Source organism: Myotis lucifugus, unplaced genomic scaffold (assembly GCF_000147115.1).
Source record: "Myotis lucifugus unplaced genomic scaffold, Myoluc2.0 scaffold_353, whole genome shotgun sequence".
Lineage (NCBI taxonomy): Eukaryota > Metazoa > Chordata > Mammalia > Chiroptera > Vespertilionidae > Myotis > Myotis lucifugus.
This window is the reverse complement of record NW_005871401.1, coordinates 1,043,115-1,056,757: the sequence shown is the minus strand read 5'-3', so window position 1 is coordinate 1,056,757 and position 13,643 is coordinate 1,043,115. Positions and strand designations below refer to the sequence as shown.

The following is a 13,643-nucleotide window of genomic DNA, read 5'->3' as shown; positions in this document are numbered from 1 at the left end:
ACAACGTGGCGGCGCTTACATCTCCGCCTACGTAGGGAAGCTGCATATTATCCGTACAACTGGGCGGCACGCTCTCCACCACGCCCCTGGTTGACGTAACTTCCTGTCCTGCGCAGTCGACTTGACCTTTGAACTCGCAAGCGCTTTCCTTTTCCTCTTCCGGGGACGGTGACTTCTGGTATGGTTGCTTTTTCGTTCTCCCTGTAGTTACTCCCTTTACAATCGGCCGCCATCCGAGGAGTTGCGGGATCCGGGGTCTGTCGGGCGCAGTGTTTTGAGCTGTCGTGGGGGTAAGGGCCCCGGAGGAAGGCTGGTTGGTGGCGCAAGTCCCCGGCGTTTAGCTCCAGACACCCCTGGGTCCGGACCTCTCGTCCGGAGCCGGGAGTAGTTGGAGCTCGCCGCCCGGTACGTGCCGCCTCGGAAGGCCGGCGTCTGGAGATAGGCGAGGTGCATTCCGGCTGGTTGAGACTCTGGGAACAGCGGAGCATCTTCGTGTCTTACGCCGGCATTTTAACACCGCCCCTGCTGCGTTCTCGGGCTTTGGGAGGGCGGACGACCGGCCTGTCGTCGTTTCAAAATATTTCCTTTCCCAAGGCCTATAGCGGGGAAGAGAAAAACGTGTTTATAGGGAGTTTTCTGTGGGCGTTTCGGAAATGCAAACGCGAGCAGCGGCTGATGAGAGGAGACACTCGCATTGGCCCTCCGTGTCGGTGTGGGGTCTGACAGTCCGGTTCAGAGTGATGTCAGCGAGGAGCGCGGAGCGGGAACTGCAGGCGGCGAAATTTGGGGATAAATAACAGCGTGGCTGCGGGAATTTGGGATAAAAAAATGAGGTTGATTCAAGCCTTGCTTGTGCTTTCCTGTTCACTGGAAATTAAGTCACTCGTGTACATGACTTCCTTATAAAACCAGAGTTGGTGGTGAACGGCACCTAGCTTGCCCGGGGGCTGCTTTCGGGCAGGACACTGAACCTGAGCATCTATGTGCCGGCCAGTATGAGTAGCTTTTTAAAACGGGCCCCTTCCATAAGGCACCTTCCTTACGGGTGCTGCTATGTATATGAGTAAATGCGGGTAAGGTATAAAGTATGTGATGCCGTTCTGTTTTTTCACGGTGTGAATTATTCCTGTGATGCAGTTTTATTCTATTCTTAGTCTAGGTATTCACCATGGTCCAGCGTTTGACATACCGGCGGAGGCTGTCCTACAACACAGCCTCCAACAAAACCAGGCTGTAAGTATTCCTACAATTTAACGTGCACGCTGTCATTTCCTCGGCTCAGTGCTGAGCCGCCCGCTGTTCTCTCCCTTTCTAGGTCCCGAACCCCTGGTAATAGGATTGTTTACCTTTATACCAAGAAGGTTGGGAAGGCACCCAAGTCTGCGTGTGGCGTGTGCCCAGGCCGACTTCGCGGAGTAAGTGAGCCTTTTGTTACGAGTGAGTTCACAGGTGGAGGTTTTGAGCGTTAATTTCTTAAGTTACCGGAACGGTGGAGGAGAGGACACCACCAGGAGTGGTGAGAATTTCTGAACATCCGTCATCCACACCTGTCCAGAATGTAGATTTTCTTTTAAAGCCAATGACTGATACACTGAAATGCCATTCACTTATATAAACCAGTACACCATTTCCCGGTGTAACCTAGTTTAATGTTCGCACTTACAACCTATTAAAAAAAATCAAGCACAATTTCTGTTCCTGTAAAAGCATCATAAAGTAACCTCAACATTTCCTTGATGCAGGTTCGTGCTGTGAGACCTAAAGTTCTAATGAGGTTGTCTAAGACGAAAAAACACGTCAGCAGGGCCTACGGTGGATCCATGTGTGCTAAATGTGTCCGCGACAGGTAAAGACCACTCTTACATCACATGGGCTTTCTTAAACACGTGTGTGCATCTGTCAATCACACTGCATGCTGATCATCACTAGGAGGCTGGTGGAAAAAATACCTTATTTAAACATTTAAACAAAAGCTGCCTACTTTAGGATCCTTCCTAGACTAAGGATCATTGGGGCTATACAAAATAATAAATGACTTAGTTCAAAAGAATTCTTTAGGATTTGGGGCCATCTTTATGCTAGATGTAGGAATTAAAATGACCTTGGTTTTGTAGGGGAGGAAGGCAAAAAAATTATTTCGACATTAAGATAGGTGGAGAATAGAAAGTGTTCTCTCTCTCAAATCAATAATATATCCTTGGGTGAGGATTTTTTTAAAAATAGGAACAAAATAAATGTATATCCTTCTGGTGTGGCTGGAGCAGAGAATAGTGAGAGGTGGTAGACAAGAAAAGCCACAGATCAGGAAAGACAGTTTTTAGCTTGATCCTTTAAGTGGGGTTTGAGGAGGGCAGGGAAACCTTTGGTGTGCTAGAAACTAATACTGCAGCAGGATGGATAACGAAATAGTCAGCAAGAGGTGGACGCTTGGAACAGTTTCTCTATGTGAAGGCTAATGAAATGACACCTCATTCAGACCAGAAGGCTGGGTGGGGGAGGGTTTTAGGTAGAGGGCTAGGTCTTCCGGGTGTGAAAGTGGCATAGACAGGAGTGGACGCAGTGGAGTTTATGATGGTAACTTTTGCGCAGCATTTTTATGATAAAGACTGTTGCTAGTTCATCAGGGAAGTGCTTGTTATCATCTTTTTGTGAAGAAACCAAGACTTATTGCTTAAGTTCACATAGCTGATAGGAGGAAACACCAGCATTTATTCCAGGTTTTATTGAGACCCTTACTCTTAACCCCACTGACTGTATAACATTAAATTTTCTCCAAAGACTTAAGTGGTAGAGGTGATGGGTTTTTACAAGGGAAGAAGTTGGTTCAGAAGAGTAGTTTGCCTCCAGTTTATTCAGATCGTTCTGTAAAGCGGTATAGTCCAATTTCTAACCCAAATCCTGACACCAAACCTTGCAAGTTCATTTTGCCTTCTAGGAGTTAGTTTGTAAGGGGATGGTAAGGCACGGTATAGGGAAACAAAAACATGATAAATATAACTTAAGTGAAATGCAGGGGAACTTAACTCTGAAGTTTAGAGGAGAAATTACTGAGAATAGTATTTAAGGTGGAACCTGATTGATGAGTAAGTTGGACAAGGGGTTGAAAGGGCATTGTAGGCAAGGAACAAACATAGTTTTTATCTGGTGAACTGAGGGTGGGAAATGAATGAGATGAAATTGGAAAGGCACATTGGAGACAAAGAGGTTATACATTTTAATCAAGAAGAGTTTGGCTTTTTTGCCAGACATACTCACATGGGGACGTTTATTAAAAATACAATTTTTCAGGCCGTAGCTCCTGGAGATTTGGGTGGGAATCTAGTGCAGCCTTTAGATTAGCATCAGCCGTGACACTGAAGGAGTGAGTCCTGAGTTAGAGTGGCATCAGCTGTATTTCTGTGATGTGATTACATCAGAAATCCCAGGGTTTTGAGTCCGGGCTAGTAGGTAACCAGAGGTACCATTAGAGAATACTGGTGGGACAGATTTCTGTGGGAAGGAAGTGAGGTAGCTTGGATTTAACAAATGATGTAGTACCTGCTGTTTGCCACGTTCTTACACTAAAAGTAGCGGTTGACAAAAATGTACTTTACCTGGCCCTAGCCGGTTTGGCTCAGTGCATAGAGCGTCTGCCTTCAGACTGAAGGGTCCCAGGTTCGATTCTGGTCAAGGGTACATGCCTGGGTTGTGGGCTTGATTCCCAGTAGGGGGCGTGCAGGAAGCAGCCGATCAATTCAATCAAATAGAGGTTCTAAGTACAGAAATTGCAAGTCCTTCCAAATTTAAGCTTTATAAAAACCCTGAAATAGGTATGAAATTATCCCTGAGCCTTACAAGAAGGTAACTTGCCCAAGATCACACAGCTAGTAAATGGTAGAGTTGGCTCCAGTCAGGCTCTAGTCAAGAATCTTTGCTCTTGATAAAGGACCTCTTGCTAATATCTTTTACCCCTTCATTTTGGTTCCTAGCACATTACTCCTTTCTGTGTTTTCACTAGAAATTTTCAATAATGTGGTTAAAACATTCTAAGACGCTTTACAAATCAGGTAATGTCATTAGTCCTGGTTAAATGAAAGCTACCATAGTGGCGGAGAGCCGGCTCCTATGGGTGTGATTTTAGTTTACTGTGACTCTAAAGAGGAGGGTGGTACTACTGTGGGAAGGAGACCTTAGGCCAAAGGGTCTGTCCATATAATGTCAGTTTTTAATTTGTACTTGTGGGTTTTATTTTCTTTCTTGAGTATCTTCCCTCATAGCTTTAAATCTTTGCAGGTACTTTTCTTGCTTTGTTAAATCAGTGTTATTTGGGTTTAACTATATTCATTTAACATTTTCCTTTGTAGGATCAAGCGTGCTTTCCTTATTGAGGAGCAGAAAATCGTTGTGAAAGTGTTGAAGGCACAAGCACAGAGTCAGAAAGCTAAATAAATTTAAAAATGAAACTTTTTTGAGTAACAAAAACAAGTCTCATTCTGTTATTTATCTTGTAATTTGTTAATATACAGGTTTTGTTTCTGTGTGTTATCTGGGGACCCTCTGATACCTAGATTTCTATTTTTTCTAAATGACAGTAGTGGGAGGTTAATGGTCGCTAGAATTTTCTTATGCTAACTCGAGGCGACAAGGCCTTTTGAGAAGAGTAGCCCTTATATCTGAATGCTTCTTTGAAGACCGCTTGGATCATTTTCATAGTAGCTCCTTCATCAGAATTCATAGAGCAGAAACCACAGTGTTTAAAGTTATTTGGAATGGAACCATTCTTACATCATTACACCCTCTTATTTATTAGTTTACTTTCAAACGGGTCTATTTTGGAGAACTGGAAACTATCAGCAAAATGAGCTGAGTATAAAACTTGTAATGTCATGGGTCTAGTAAAATTCAAATTCAGATTTATGTTGGATTTATAATCCAGATCAGAACATTAAAATAATAGACCCTAGTATACAGATTTGTTCCTATGGAAAGTAATACAAGAATACTCATGTGCCACAACTGTAAACCTACTTTTGCCTCACCCTGTATTTCCTCAACTGTAATACTGTTTCAAACAACTCAATAATGCAAAACTGTAGATTTTAATAGTTCATTCTTACAGTGCTGAGACTACCAGACATCCATTCAAGTATAAACTTTAAATTGTCCTCTAAGACCATTTTTCAAGTCATGCCAAGCTTCCAATCAATCCTAGGCTACTTGCACAAGCCAAGAAATTAGAAATTCTGTAGCTAGAGAATTCTGTACATTTGGACCCTTTTCCTCTAGACATTGCAGTTACTGGTCTTGTGTAGAGAAACATTTCCTTTTTATAATAGTGCCCTTAAAAAATACATATTTTTACTGATTGCGGAGTGGGAGGGAGAGATCAAAACATCAACAATGAGAATCATCAACTGCCTCCTGCATGGCCCCTATTGGGGGTTGAGCCCACAACCCTGGCATGTGCCCTGACAAGTCAGGGCCTGGTCAAAGGTCAGCCACTGAGCCACACCAGCTGGTCAGTGCCCTTTTCTAAAGAAGGAAAAAGGTAGAAATCTGGCCTTGAACCACACTGCCCGCTAATTTCTTTGGTAGACACGATTTTTAATCAGCATTTTGCAGAATAGAGTAAGTTGGCTAGGCTGTCATTTGAACTCAGTTAATTTCTTTTTAACAATACTTGATAGCATCTCCATAGTGATACCTAACATTTGCCCTGTGCCTGACACTTCAAAGCACTTACCTTCATTTAGTCTTCCCAACAACCCTGTGAAACCTTTATTATCCCCATTTTATAAATGAGGGCACTGAGGCGCACAAGTTGTGTAATACTATCCATTAGAATTGCACTTGTATTTAGGGAGTTGAGATTGAATGGACTCCCAATAAATACTTCAGCACAAGAGATGATAGCTGAGGTCCCTATTAACATCTCGGATGACAGATTCAAGTTTTCCCCAAATGTCTTCCAATTGAATTGTTAAGCAGCCAGAACAATACAGTTATTTTGGGTAATGTTTAATCACAATATAAACATTTTTAATAGGGATATAATTGAAAAGCATTGGATTCTGAAGTAGAGTAACATCTCATTTCTCCTGACTGATGCTGATAGATATGCGTGGACCTGTTTTGTGATCATCTATAGTGTGGTGTAAGAATCTAAAAGTGGATACTTTAAACTATAATTGAAAAAATAATTTTTTTCCCTGGAAAAATAAAAATGAATACTTTCAAAATAACACAAAACAATGCCTTAAAATGTAAATTCAGTTACTTGTTTTGTAAACTAATTTTCTCTAGTCTTGAGATGTCATTTTTAAGTAACAGCTGTGGAGGAAAAGCCTGCATTATCATGGCAGGGCTCTTATGACACAAAGTTCTGTAGAGCAACTTGACTGAACACAGGCTGTAATGTGAGGACTATCAAGTTTCAACAAAATAAGTGGGTTAACTTAGAAATCCGAGAAAACTGAAGCATTGAAGTCACATACTTTTCAAAGAATTCTTCATGTGTTAAATGGTTTAACCTTTTCCAAATTTGAAATGTTTTCACTTTTCTTATAAAACATGTTTGTAGATAATTTGGAAAGTAGGAAAATTAGAATGAAAAAAATCCTCTTTAATTTCAGTATGCAGATAATTATTTTTAAGTCAAAATTGGAAGCATACTTCATATATAAACTTGGAACCCTTTCTCCACCCTTAACCCCTGTAAACATGTTTCTTTTGAAAAATTATAACCGAGTATGTCATCAAATCTATGTACCATAATTTAAATAGTTCCTTTCTTTTGAATAATTGGGTTACTTTTTTTATTGATTTCAGAGAGGGAGAGAGCTAGAACATCAATGATGAGAGAACCATTGATTGGCTGCCTCCTGCACGCCCCACAGGGGGATCAAGCCCACAAACCATGACCTGGTAATAGGTCGATGCTCAACCACTGAGGCACGCCAGCTGGGCTGAATTATTTCTAATTTTTCTCCATTGGAACACTTGTGAGCATTCTTATATATCTATTTCATTTGTGCTGATTTTTTAAAAATTCATAAGCTCATAATAAAGTACAGTACTTCAATAGTCAAGTTAAATTATTGGGGTTAAAAATATGTTCTCTGTGCGAGACCGGTTTGGCTCAGTGGATAGAGCGTCGGCCTGCGGACTGAAAGGTCCCGGGTTCGATTCCGGTCAAGGCATGTACCTGGGTTGCAGGCACATCCCCAGTGGGAGATGTGCGGGAGGCAGCTGATCGATGTTTCTCTCTCATCGATGTTTCTGACTCTCTATCCCTCTCCCTTCCTCTCTGTGAAAAATCAATAAAATATATATTTAAAAAAAAAAATATGTTTCCTAAGTGCCTTAGTCTGCTGTTAACATTACTGTAGACTGGGTGGCTTTAACGGGTTTATTTCTCTGTTCTGAAGACCAGGAAGTCCAAGAGCAGGGTGCTTGCTGGTGGATTCAGTTCTTGGTAAGGGCCCCCTTCTTAGTTTGCAGAGAGCTGCTTTCTTGTATCCTCACATGATGGAGAGCAGCAGAGAATGAAGCAAGTTCTCTCTCTTTTTGTGTGTGTGTGTGTGAATCCTCACCTGAGGTTATTTTTTCCATTGATTTTTTTTAGAGAGTGGAAGGGAGAGACACATCGATTGGTTGCCTCCCACAAGCGCCCCCAGCCAGAGCTGGGGATCAAACCTGCAACCCACATACATGCCCTTGACCAGGAATCAAACCCCAGACCCTTCAGTCCATGGGCTGACCCTCTAACCACTGAGCAAACTAGCCAGGCTGAAAAGCAAGCTCTCTTGTCTCTGCTCTTACAAGGGCACTAAAACCATGATGAGGGTTCCAACCTCATGACTTACTTCCCAAAGGCCACCACTTCCTAATACATTTGGGGTTAAGGTTCCAATATATGAATTTTGGAGAAACAAACATTTATAACAAACACTGCCATGATTCATGTCCATAACACTAAGGATGTGAAATATGCCTTGTTAGTGACCATTTCTTCACCTGTGTTAGTTTAGCCACTTAGTTATTGACCACAGACCGCACTTCTCCATTCCTCCCTTTGCTAATTCCTCTTCACCTCACTCAGGAGGGCAGAGTTCGTGTTGTGCGTAGATACAGAAGACCACAGACTAGTGTGAACATAGTGCCAACTCTGTCCAAGTGGCCAAAATGGATTCTTCACTGCACTAGGTTTTGATTTTATAAAAAACAAGTTTTTATTGAGCCCAGTTCTGTGTGTGACAAAGTATTTTTGACAGGTTCCTAAGAAGATATGTGAATGTAGTCAGTGGTTTCTCCTTCCATTGAATTGCTTATGATTTCATTAGAAGGATGCAGGCGGGCAGTTAGTCTTTCACCCTTAAAAGCCGAAAACATCCATATATTTAAGTAAAGAAATTAAATTTATTTTCAGCCGTGCGTACACTTTTTACCCTAATGATTTGGAGCTTGGGCTCCCAGAATTTTGATAGGGCTGTATCCAGCTCTTACTACAAACTATTTTATCATACCAACTGAAATCACATACAGGCATACCCTGGAGGCATTGGGGGTTTGGTTCCCAACCACCACAACAAAGCACATAGCACAGTAAAGTGAGTCACATGAACTTTTTGATTTCCCAGTGTATATAAACTTAGGTTCACACTCTCCTATACTCTGTTAGTGTACAATAGCGTTACGTCTTAAAAAGTAATACCTTAAAAATACTTTATTACTAGAAATTGCTAACCATCATCTGAGATTTCAGCAAGTCCTAATCCTTTTGCTGGTGTAGTCTTCAATTAAAAAAAGAAAGAAAGAAAGAAAAAGCAATACTTATAGAAAGCAACAAAGTGAGTTGCAATAAAGCTACATATACCTCTACCAGTCTTTGTAGTAAGATTGTGAAGCAGGACTGAATATGATTATTTTTTTCTGAATCAGTTTACTTACTGCTGGGTTAAAGCTCTATAATTATCAGCTATTACCAATAAACCCAGTGGTGTGTGGAGCCAGCTCATCCTGGCTGTCAGAGCCAATTGTGCATCTCTAGCTCTATGTTCAGTGATGCCAGGTTGGTACCTTGAAATTGGAAGTATTTACACAGGAAATCAACAGACTATCTTCAAGAGTTTTCTTTCTAGAGGATAATATTCACAACATTTCTAGATCAAAAGGTGCTTTCTGACTTCTAATATATCAGCTACTCAATAATTCTGAGTAAATCTTAAATGTTTCTGGATAATTTGAATGATTCCATAAATGTTTTTGCCATACATTTACATTCTAATTTGCTTTAGCTTTCATTCATTAACTCAACAAATATGTATTAGAAACTACTGTGTTCCAGAAACTGTGCTTCTGGGTATATATTAATACAATTGTCAACAGAGCAGACTCTTCCCCTGCTCTCCCGGTACATAGGGGAGATCATGTTAAATGGGGATACAAATACACTGTTAATTGCACGCATTGGGATAAGAATCATAAAGGGAAAGTACTCAGTGCTGTTAAACAGTGTAAGAATGGAATCTCCTGGGAAGGGCCGGTAGGCTTTTCTGAGAAAGTGATGGTTAAGCTCAGCGCAAGAACAAGTAAATGTTAGCTGGGTGCAAAGTAGGGAGAACATTCCAGACATAAGAACCAAGTGCAAATGTTTTAAATCAAGAAATAGCTTATATTTTTAAACAAGTAACTCATGCACTCTTAATATTTAGAGCCCAATAAGTCTGATATATGTGAACAGATTGTTACTAAGAAGGAACATTCCTATTAGCAAATAGCTTTTAGTCACCTACGAGGCTCCAAAAGATCTGTGCCACCTTCTCCTTCCTACGGAAGACCAGTGAAGGAAAAGCTTTCCTAAACTTACTTTAGTTAGGAACAAAGACACAGAACTCTGCATTAGGGAATATTTTAATTATGCAACCCCTTAGATACTTTAGGCATCAACCTACTATTAAGGAGGAAAAGATCAAAACTATTGACTGAATTCCCCAGATATTCATTCAGCTTCTGTATTCCTTTGCCTGTGCAAATAGCCTGAGGGCTATGCCCTCCCCCCTCTCCTCCACCTCTCTTGTTAGAAATAAGCTTGCAGCTTGACATGCCTAAAGAACAAGTAGTCCTGAAGAAAATGCAGGTGTGTACTGCATCAGTGTAAATTGTACAAAGACTTTATAAGCTATACTAGAGACCCGGTGCACAGATTCGTGCACTGGTGGGGCCCCTCAGCCTGGCCTGCGCCCTCTCACAATCCGGGAGCCCTCGGAACTGGCAGTCGGACATGCCCCAGGGATGTAGTAGTGTTCCAAGCGGCAGGCGGCCGTGGGAGGAACCCGAGCTGCTCCACTCATCCCGGCCCCACTGTGCCTGCTGCCGCCCCCACTCAGTAAACTTGCTGAGCGGTGTTCCCACTGTGGGAGCACACTGACCACCAGGGGGCAGCTCCTGCGTTGAGCATCTACCCCCTGGTGGTCAGTGCGCATCATAGCAACTAGTCAAACAGTCGACCTGTCGAATGGTGGACCAGTCGCTTAGGGTGTTATATATATAGATGGTCTGTTGCAATTACTCTAGGGATGTAGCGTGGAAGCAGCCACAGACAATACCTAAATAAATGGTCAGGGCTCTATACAAATAAGGCTTTACTTACAAAAACTGATGTGGGCTCAGATTTGGCCTGCAGATTGTAGTTTGTGGACCTTCCCTGTTCTGGATGACCCTGCTTCAAGCTCCAGCTGCCACCCAGCTGCAACTGCGTGAGAAACCTCAAGCAAGACCAGCAGAAAACTGCCTTGTTGAGTCTAGTAAACCCAAAGGATGGTGAGGAAAAAATAAAATGGTTGTTTTGTCCCACTAAATTCTGAGGTGGCTTGTTACATAGCACTGTACCACTAAAACAGTGGTACAGTATAATGGTCTTTGAATATTTTTGTATTACATATCCTTTAAAGAATTTGAAAAGTTGTGTAGACCCTTGCACATTTTTAGATTATCACCTAAAACTTTTCCTTATAAATTTAAATTGTTGCAAAAGATGTAATTTCCAGCACAATAAAGGTATGAATAATTTTTAAAAAGAAACTGCTCTATCACTTTTAAAATACATCAAATAGAAACTACATAGCAACCATTAAGAAAAGAAGAAAGAAGAAGACAGGAATCAGCTCTTTTGACAGTTGGAAGTTTTATATTAAAAGTATTTTTCTGATTGGCAATTCCCACAATTCTATTTCTAAGAAAGAAAAAGCAAAAGAGGGAGGCATGGAGTCTTGCCACCCATTTGTCCTCCGGACAAAATGAGGCATTACTGCCTTTTCATCTGTGTTCTCTTTGCTTCACTCAGAAGGAGCTCTCTCTCTAGAGTAATCCATTCTTTGACAATTTGGGCAAGATGAAAGAGGTGAGGGTGTTAAATGAAAATTGTCATCATTCCCTCCCACCTCATTCTACATTACATCTGAATTTAGGTCATTCAAATGTGGGCCAAGATACCCTACTCCAGTGTCTAACATCTCCCTTCTGTGTAAAACAGGGAGAGACACAAAGCCCAAAAGACACTATTTCTTTATTTACAATCAGTCATCAGCATTATTTATAATTTATTTACTATTTATAAAGAACTGTTCCAGGCACTGGGATAAACAAAATAGACAAAAATCCCTGCCTTATTGAAGATTACATTCCAATGCGGGGAGACAGATGATGAATAAGAAAATGAATGAATGAATAAGTGAATATGTGGAATAATATGGTATGGTTGATATATGCTATAGAGTGAAATAAAGCAGGGAAAGGGAATAGAATGCAGGAGAGAGCAGGGTGTTGCAATTTAAATAGTGGTGTGAGGGAAAGCAGCCCTGAAAAGGGGACATTTAAACATATTTAAAGGCCATGAGAGACCATGAATGCAACAGGGAAAGAGCATTTGGAGTAGAGACTAGTCTGAAGGCAGGAGGGTGCCATGTGGCTGGATGGGAGGGGGAGATGAGGTCAGGGAGTAAACAGGGTGCCAGGTTATAAGGTTCTTACGATTCTTTGTTTGGACCACTATGGGCCTTAGATCTGAGCAAGAGATACCTCTGCCCTGCTCTGGGTCCCCCGCCCAGACAATATCCCACCCCATATGCAAAGAGTCCAGGAAACTGAGGGACAGGCTGACCCTGAACATATATTCCCCTTCTATGCCCTCACATGGGGTGTTGGTACACAAGGGCACAGAAACACCTGCCCAAGGCCCCCCAAGCCCTCTTCCTAGGCCCAAGTACTTCTCTCTGGCATATCTTTCAGGGAGAATTGAGCCCCTAAGATGCTCACCTAAAGCCGAGGGTGTATGCAGAGGCTGTGAGATGAGCTTGGACATGTGAGTTGAACTGTCCACCTACCTGCACAAGAGGCACCTTAGGTAGGAAGCAGAGCTAAGAGTCCAGCACAAAGTGCTACTTCTGCATGGCTGCCACCTGTATCAGTGATGGCGAACCTTTTGAGCTCGGTGTGCCAGCATTTTGAAAAACCCTAACTTAACTCTGGTGCCGTGTCACATAAAGAAATTTTTTGATATTTGCAACCATAGTAAAACAAAGATTTATATTTTTGATATTTATTTTATATATTTAAATGCCATTTAACAAAGAAAAATCAACCAAAAAAATGAGTTCAGAGGTGACACGCGTGTTATAGGTTCGCCATCACTGACCTATATAGTAAAAGCCTAATATGCTAAGTGTCCAATCGACCGGTCGGCCGTTCAACCAATCAAAGCATAATATGCTAATGATATGCTAAGGTCGCTGAACCGCTCACTATGACGTGCACTGACCACCAGGGGGCAGACAGTCAACGGGTCAACCAGTCGCTGTGATGTGCACTGACCACCAGGGGGCAGATGCTCTGACCATGCTGCTGGGGTCCAGCCAATCGAGACTGAGTGAGATGGGCCAGACACATCCTAGAGCCCTCCTGCAGTCCCTCCCTGGCTGGCCAACCTCCCGTATCCCTCCCTGGCCCGATCGTGCATCATTGGGGTCCCTCGGCCTGGCCTGTGCCCTCTCGCAATCCGGGACCCCTTGGGGGATATCAGAGAGCCAGTTTTGACCCCATCCCGCAGGCCAGGCCGAGGGACACCACTGGTGCACGAATTCGTGCACCAGGCCTCTAGCCTACATAATAAAAGCTTAAGCGACTGTTACAGTGGAACAACCGGAACGACTGGTCACTATGATGCACACTCACCACCAGGGCCTGCCCCTTGGTGGTCAGTGCGCTCCCACAGGGGGAGTGCCGCTCAGCCAGAAGCCAGGCTCATGGCTGGCAAGCGCAGTGGTGGTGGCAGGAGCGGGTGCAGCAGGTGCAGTGGGCTGGGATGAGCAAGAGCGGTGCGCAGCCCTGATTTGGGCTTCTCCCTGGCCACCTGCCACTTGGCACACTGCTACATCCCCTGAGGGGTCCCGGACTGTGAGAGGGTGCAGGCCAGGCTGAGGGGATCCCCCCTTCCCCCGCAGTGCTCAAATTTCGTGCACTGAACTGGGCCTCAAGTATATATATAGTTCTGGTTCTGCCACTAACTACTTCTGTTATCTTGGTTAAGTCACTTACCTGCTCTAGAAGATGAGATTACTGGGTTCAATGATTCATTTTATTTGTCCTGGTAATGAACTAAGCATCTG

At 42.8% G+C, this 13,643-nt stretch overlaps 1 protein-coding gene across 2 annotated transcripts; it reads left to right on the top strand.

The window, feature by feature from the left end:
- Positions 1–98: 98 nt before the first annotated feature.
- RPL34 (ribosomal protein L34) lies at positions 99–4,461 on the top strand. 2 transcript variants are annotated; one of them, XM_006101379.3, is made up of 5 exons: positions 99–178; positions 1,155–1,233; positions 1,316–1,415; positions 1,743–1,846; positions 4,344–4,461. In XM_006101379.3, exons 2-5 carry the CDS (start codon positions 1,169–1,171, stop codon positions 4,426–4,428), a joined length of 354 nt encoding a protein of 117 aa, XP_006101441.1. In that variant the 5' UTR covers positions 99–178; positions 1,155–1,168; the 3' UTR covers positions 4,429–4,461. The 2 variants fall into 2 exon arrangements, with proteins under 2 accessions (XP_006101441.1, XP_014322200.1); XM_014466714.2 differs by lacking the exon at positions 99–178 and adding an exon at positions 209–290.
- Positions 4,462–13,643: the final 9,182 nt, after the last annotated feature.

Coding starts and splice junctions, on each gene's coding strand:
- RPL34 (XM_006101379.3), top strand. CDS start 1,169: ATGGTCCAGCGTTTGACATACCGGCGGAGGCTGTCCTACAACACAGCC. Junction 1,234..1,315: donor GCCTCCAACAAAACCAGGCT/GTAAGTATTCCT, acceptor CTCCCTTTCTAG/GTCCCGAACCCCTGGTAATA. Junction 1,847..4,343: donor GCTAAATGTGTCCGCGACAG/GTAAAGACCACT, acceptor TTTCCTTTGTAG/GATCAAGCGTGCTTTCCTTA.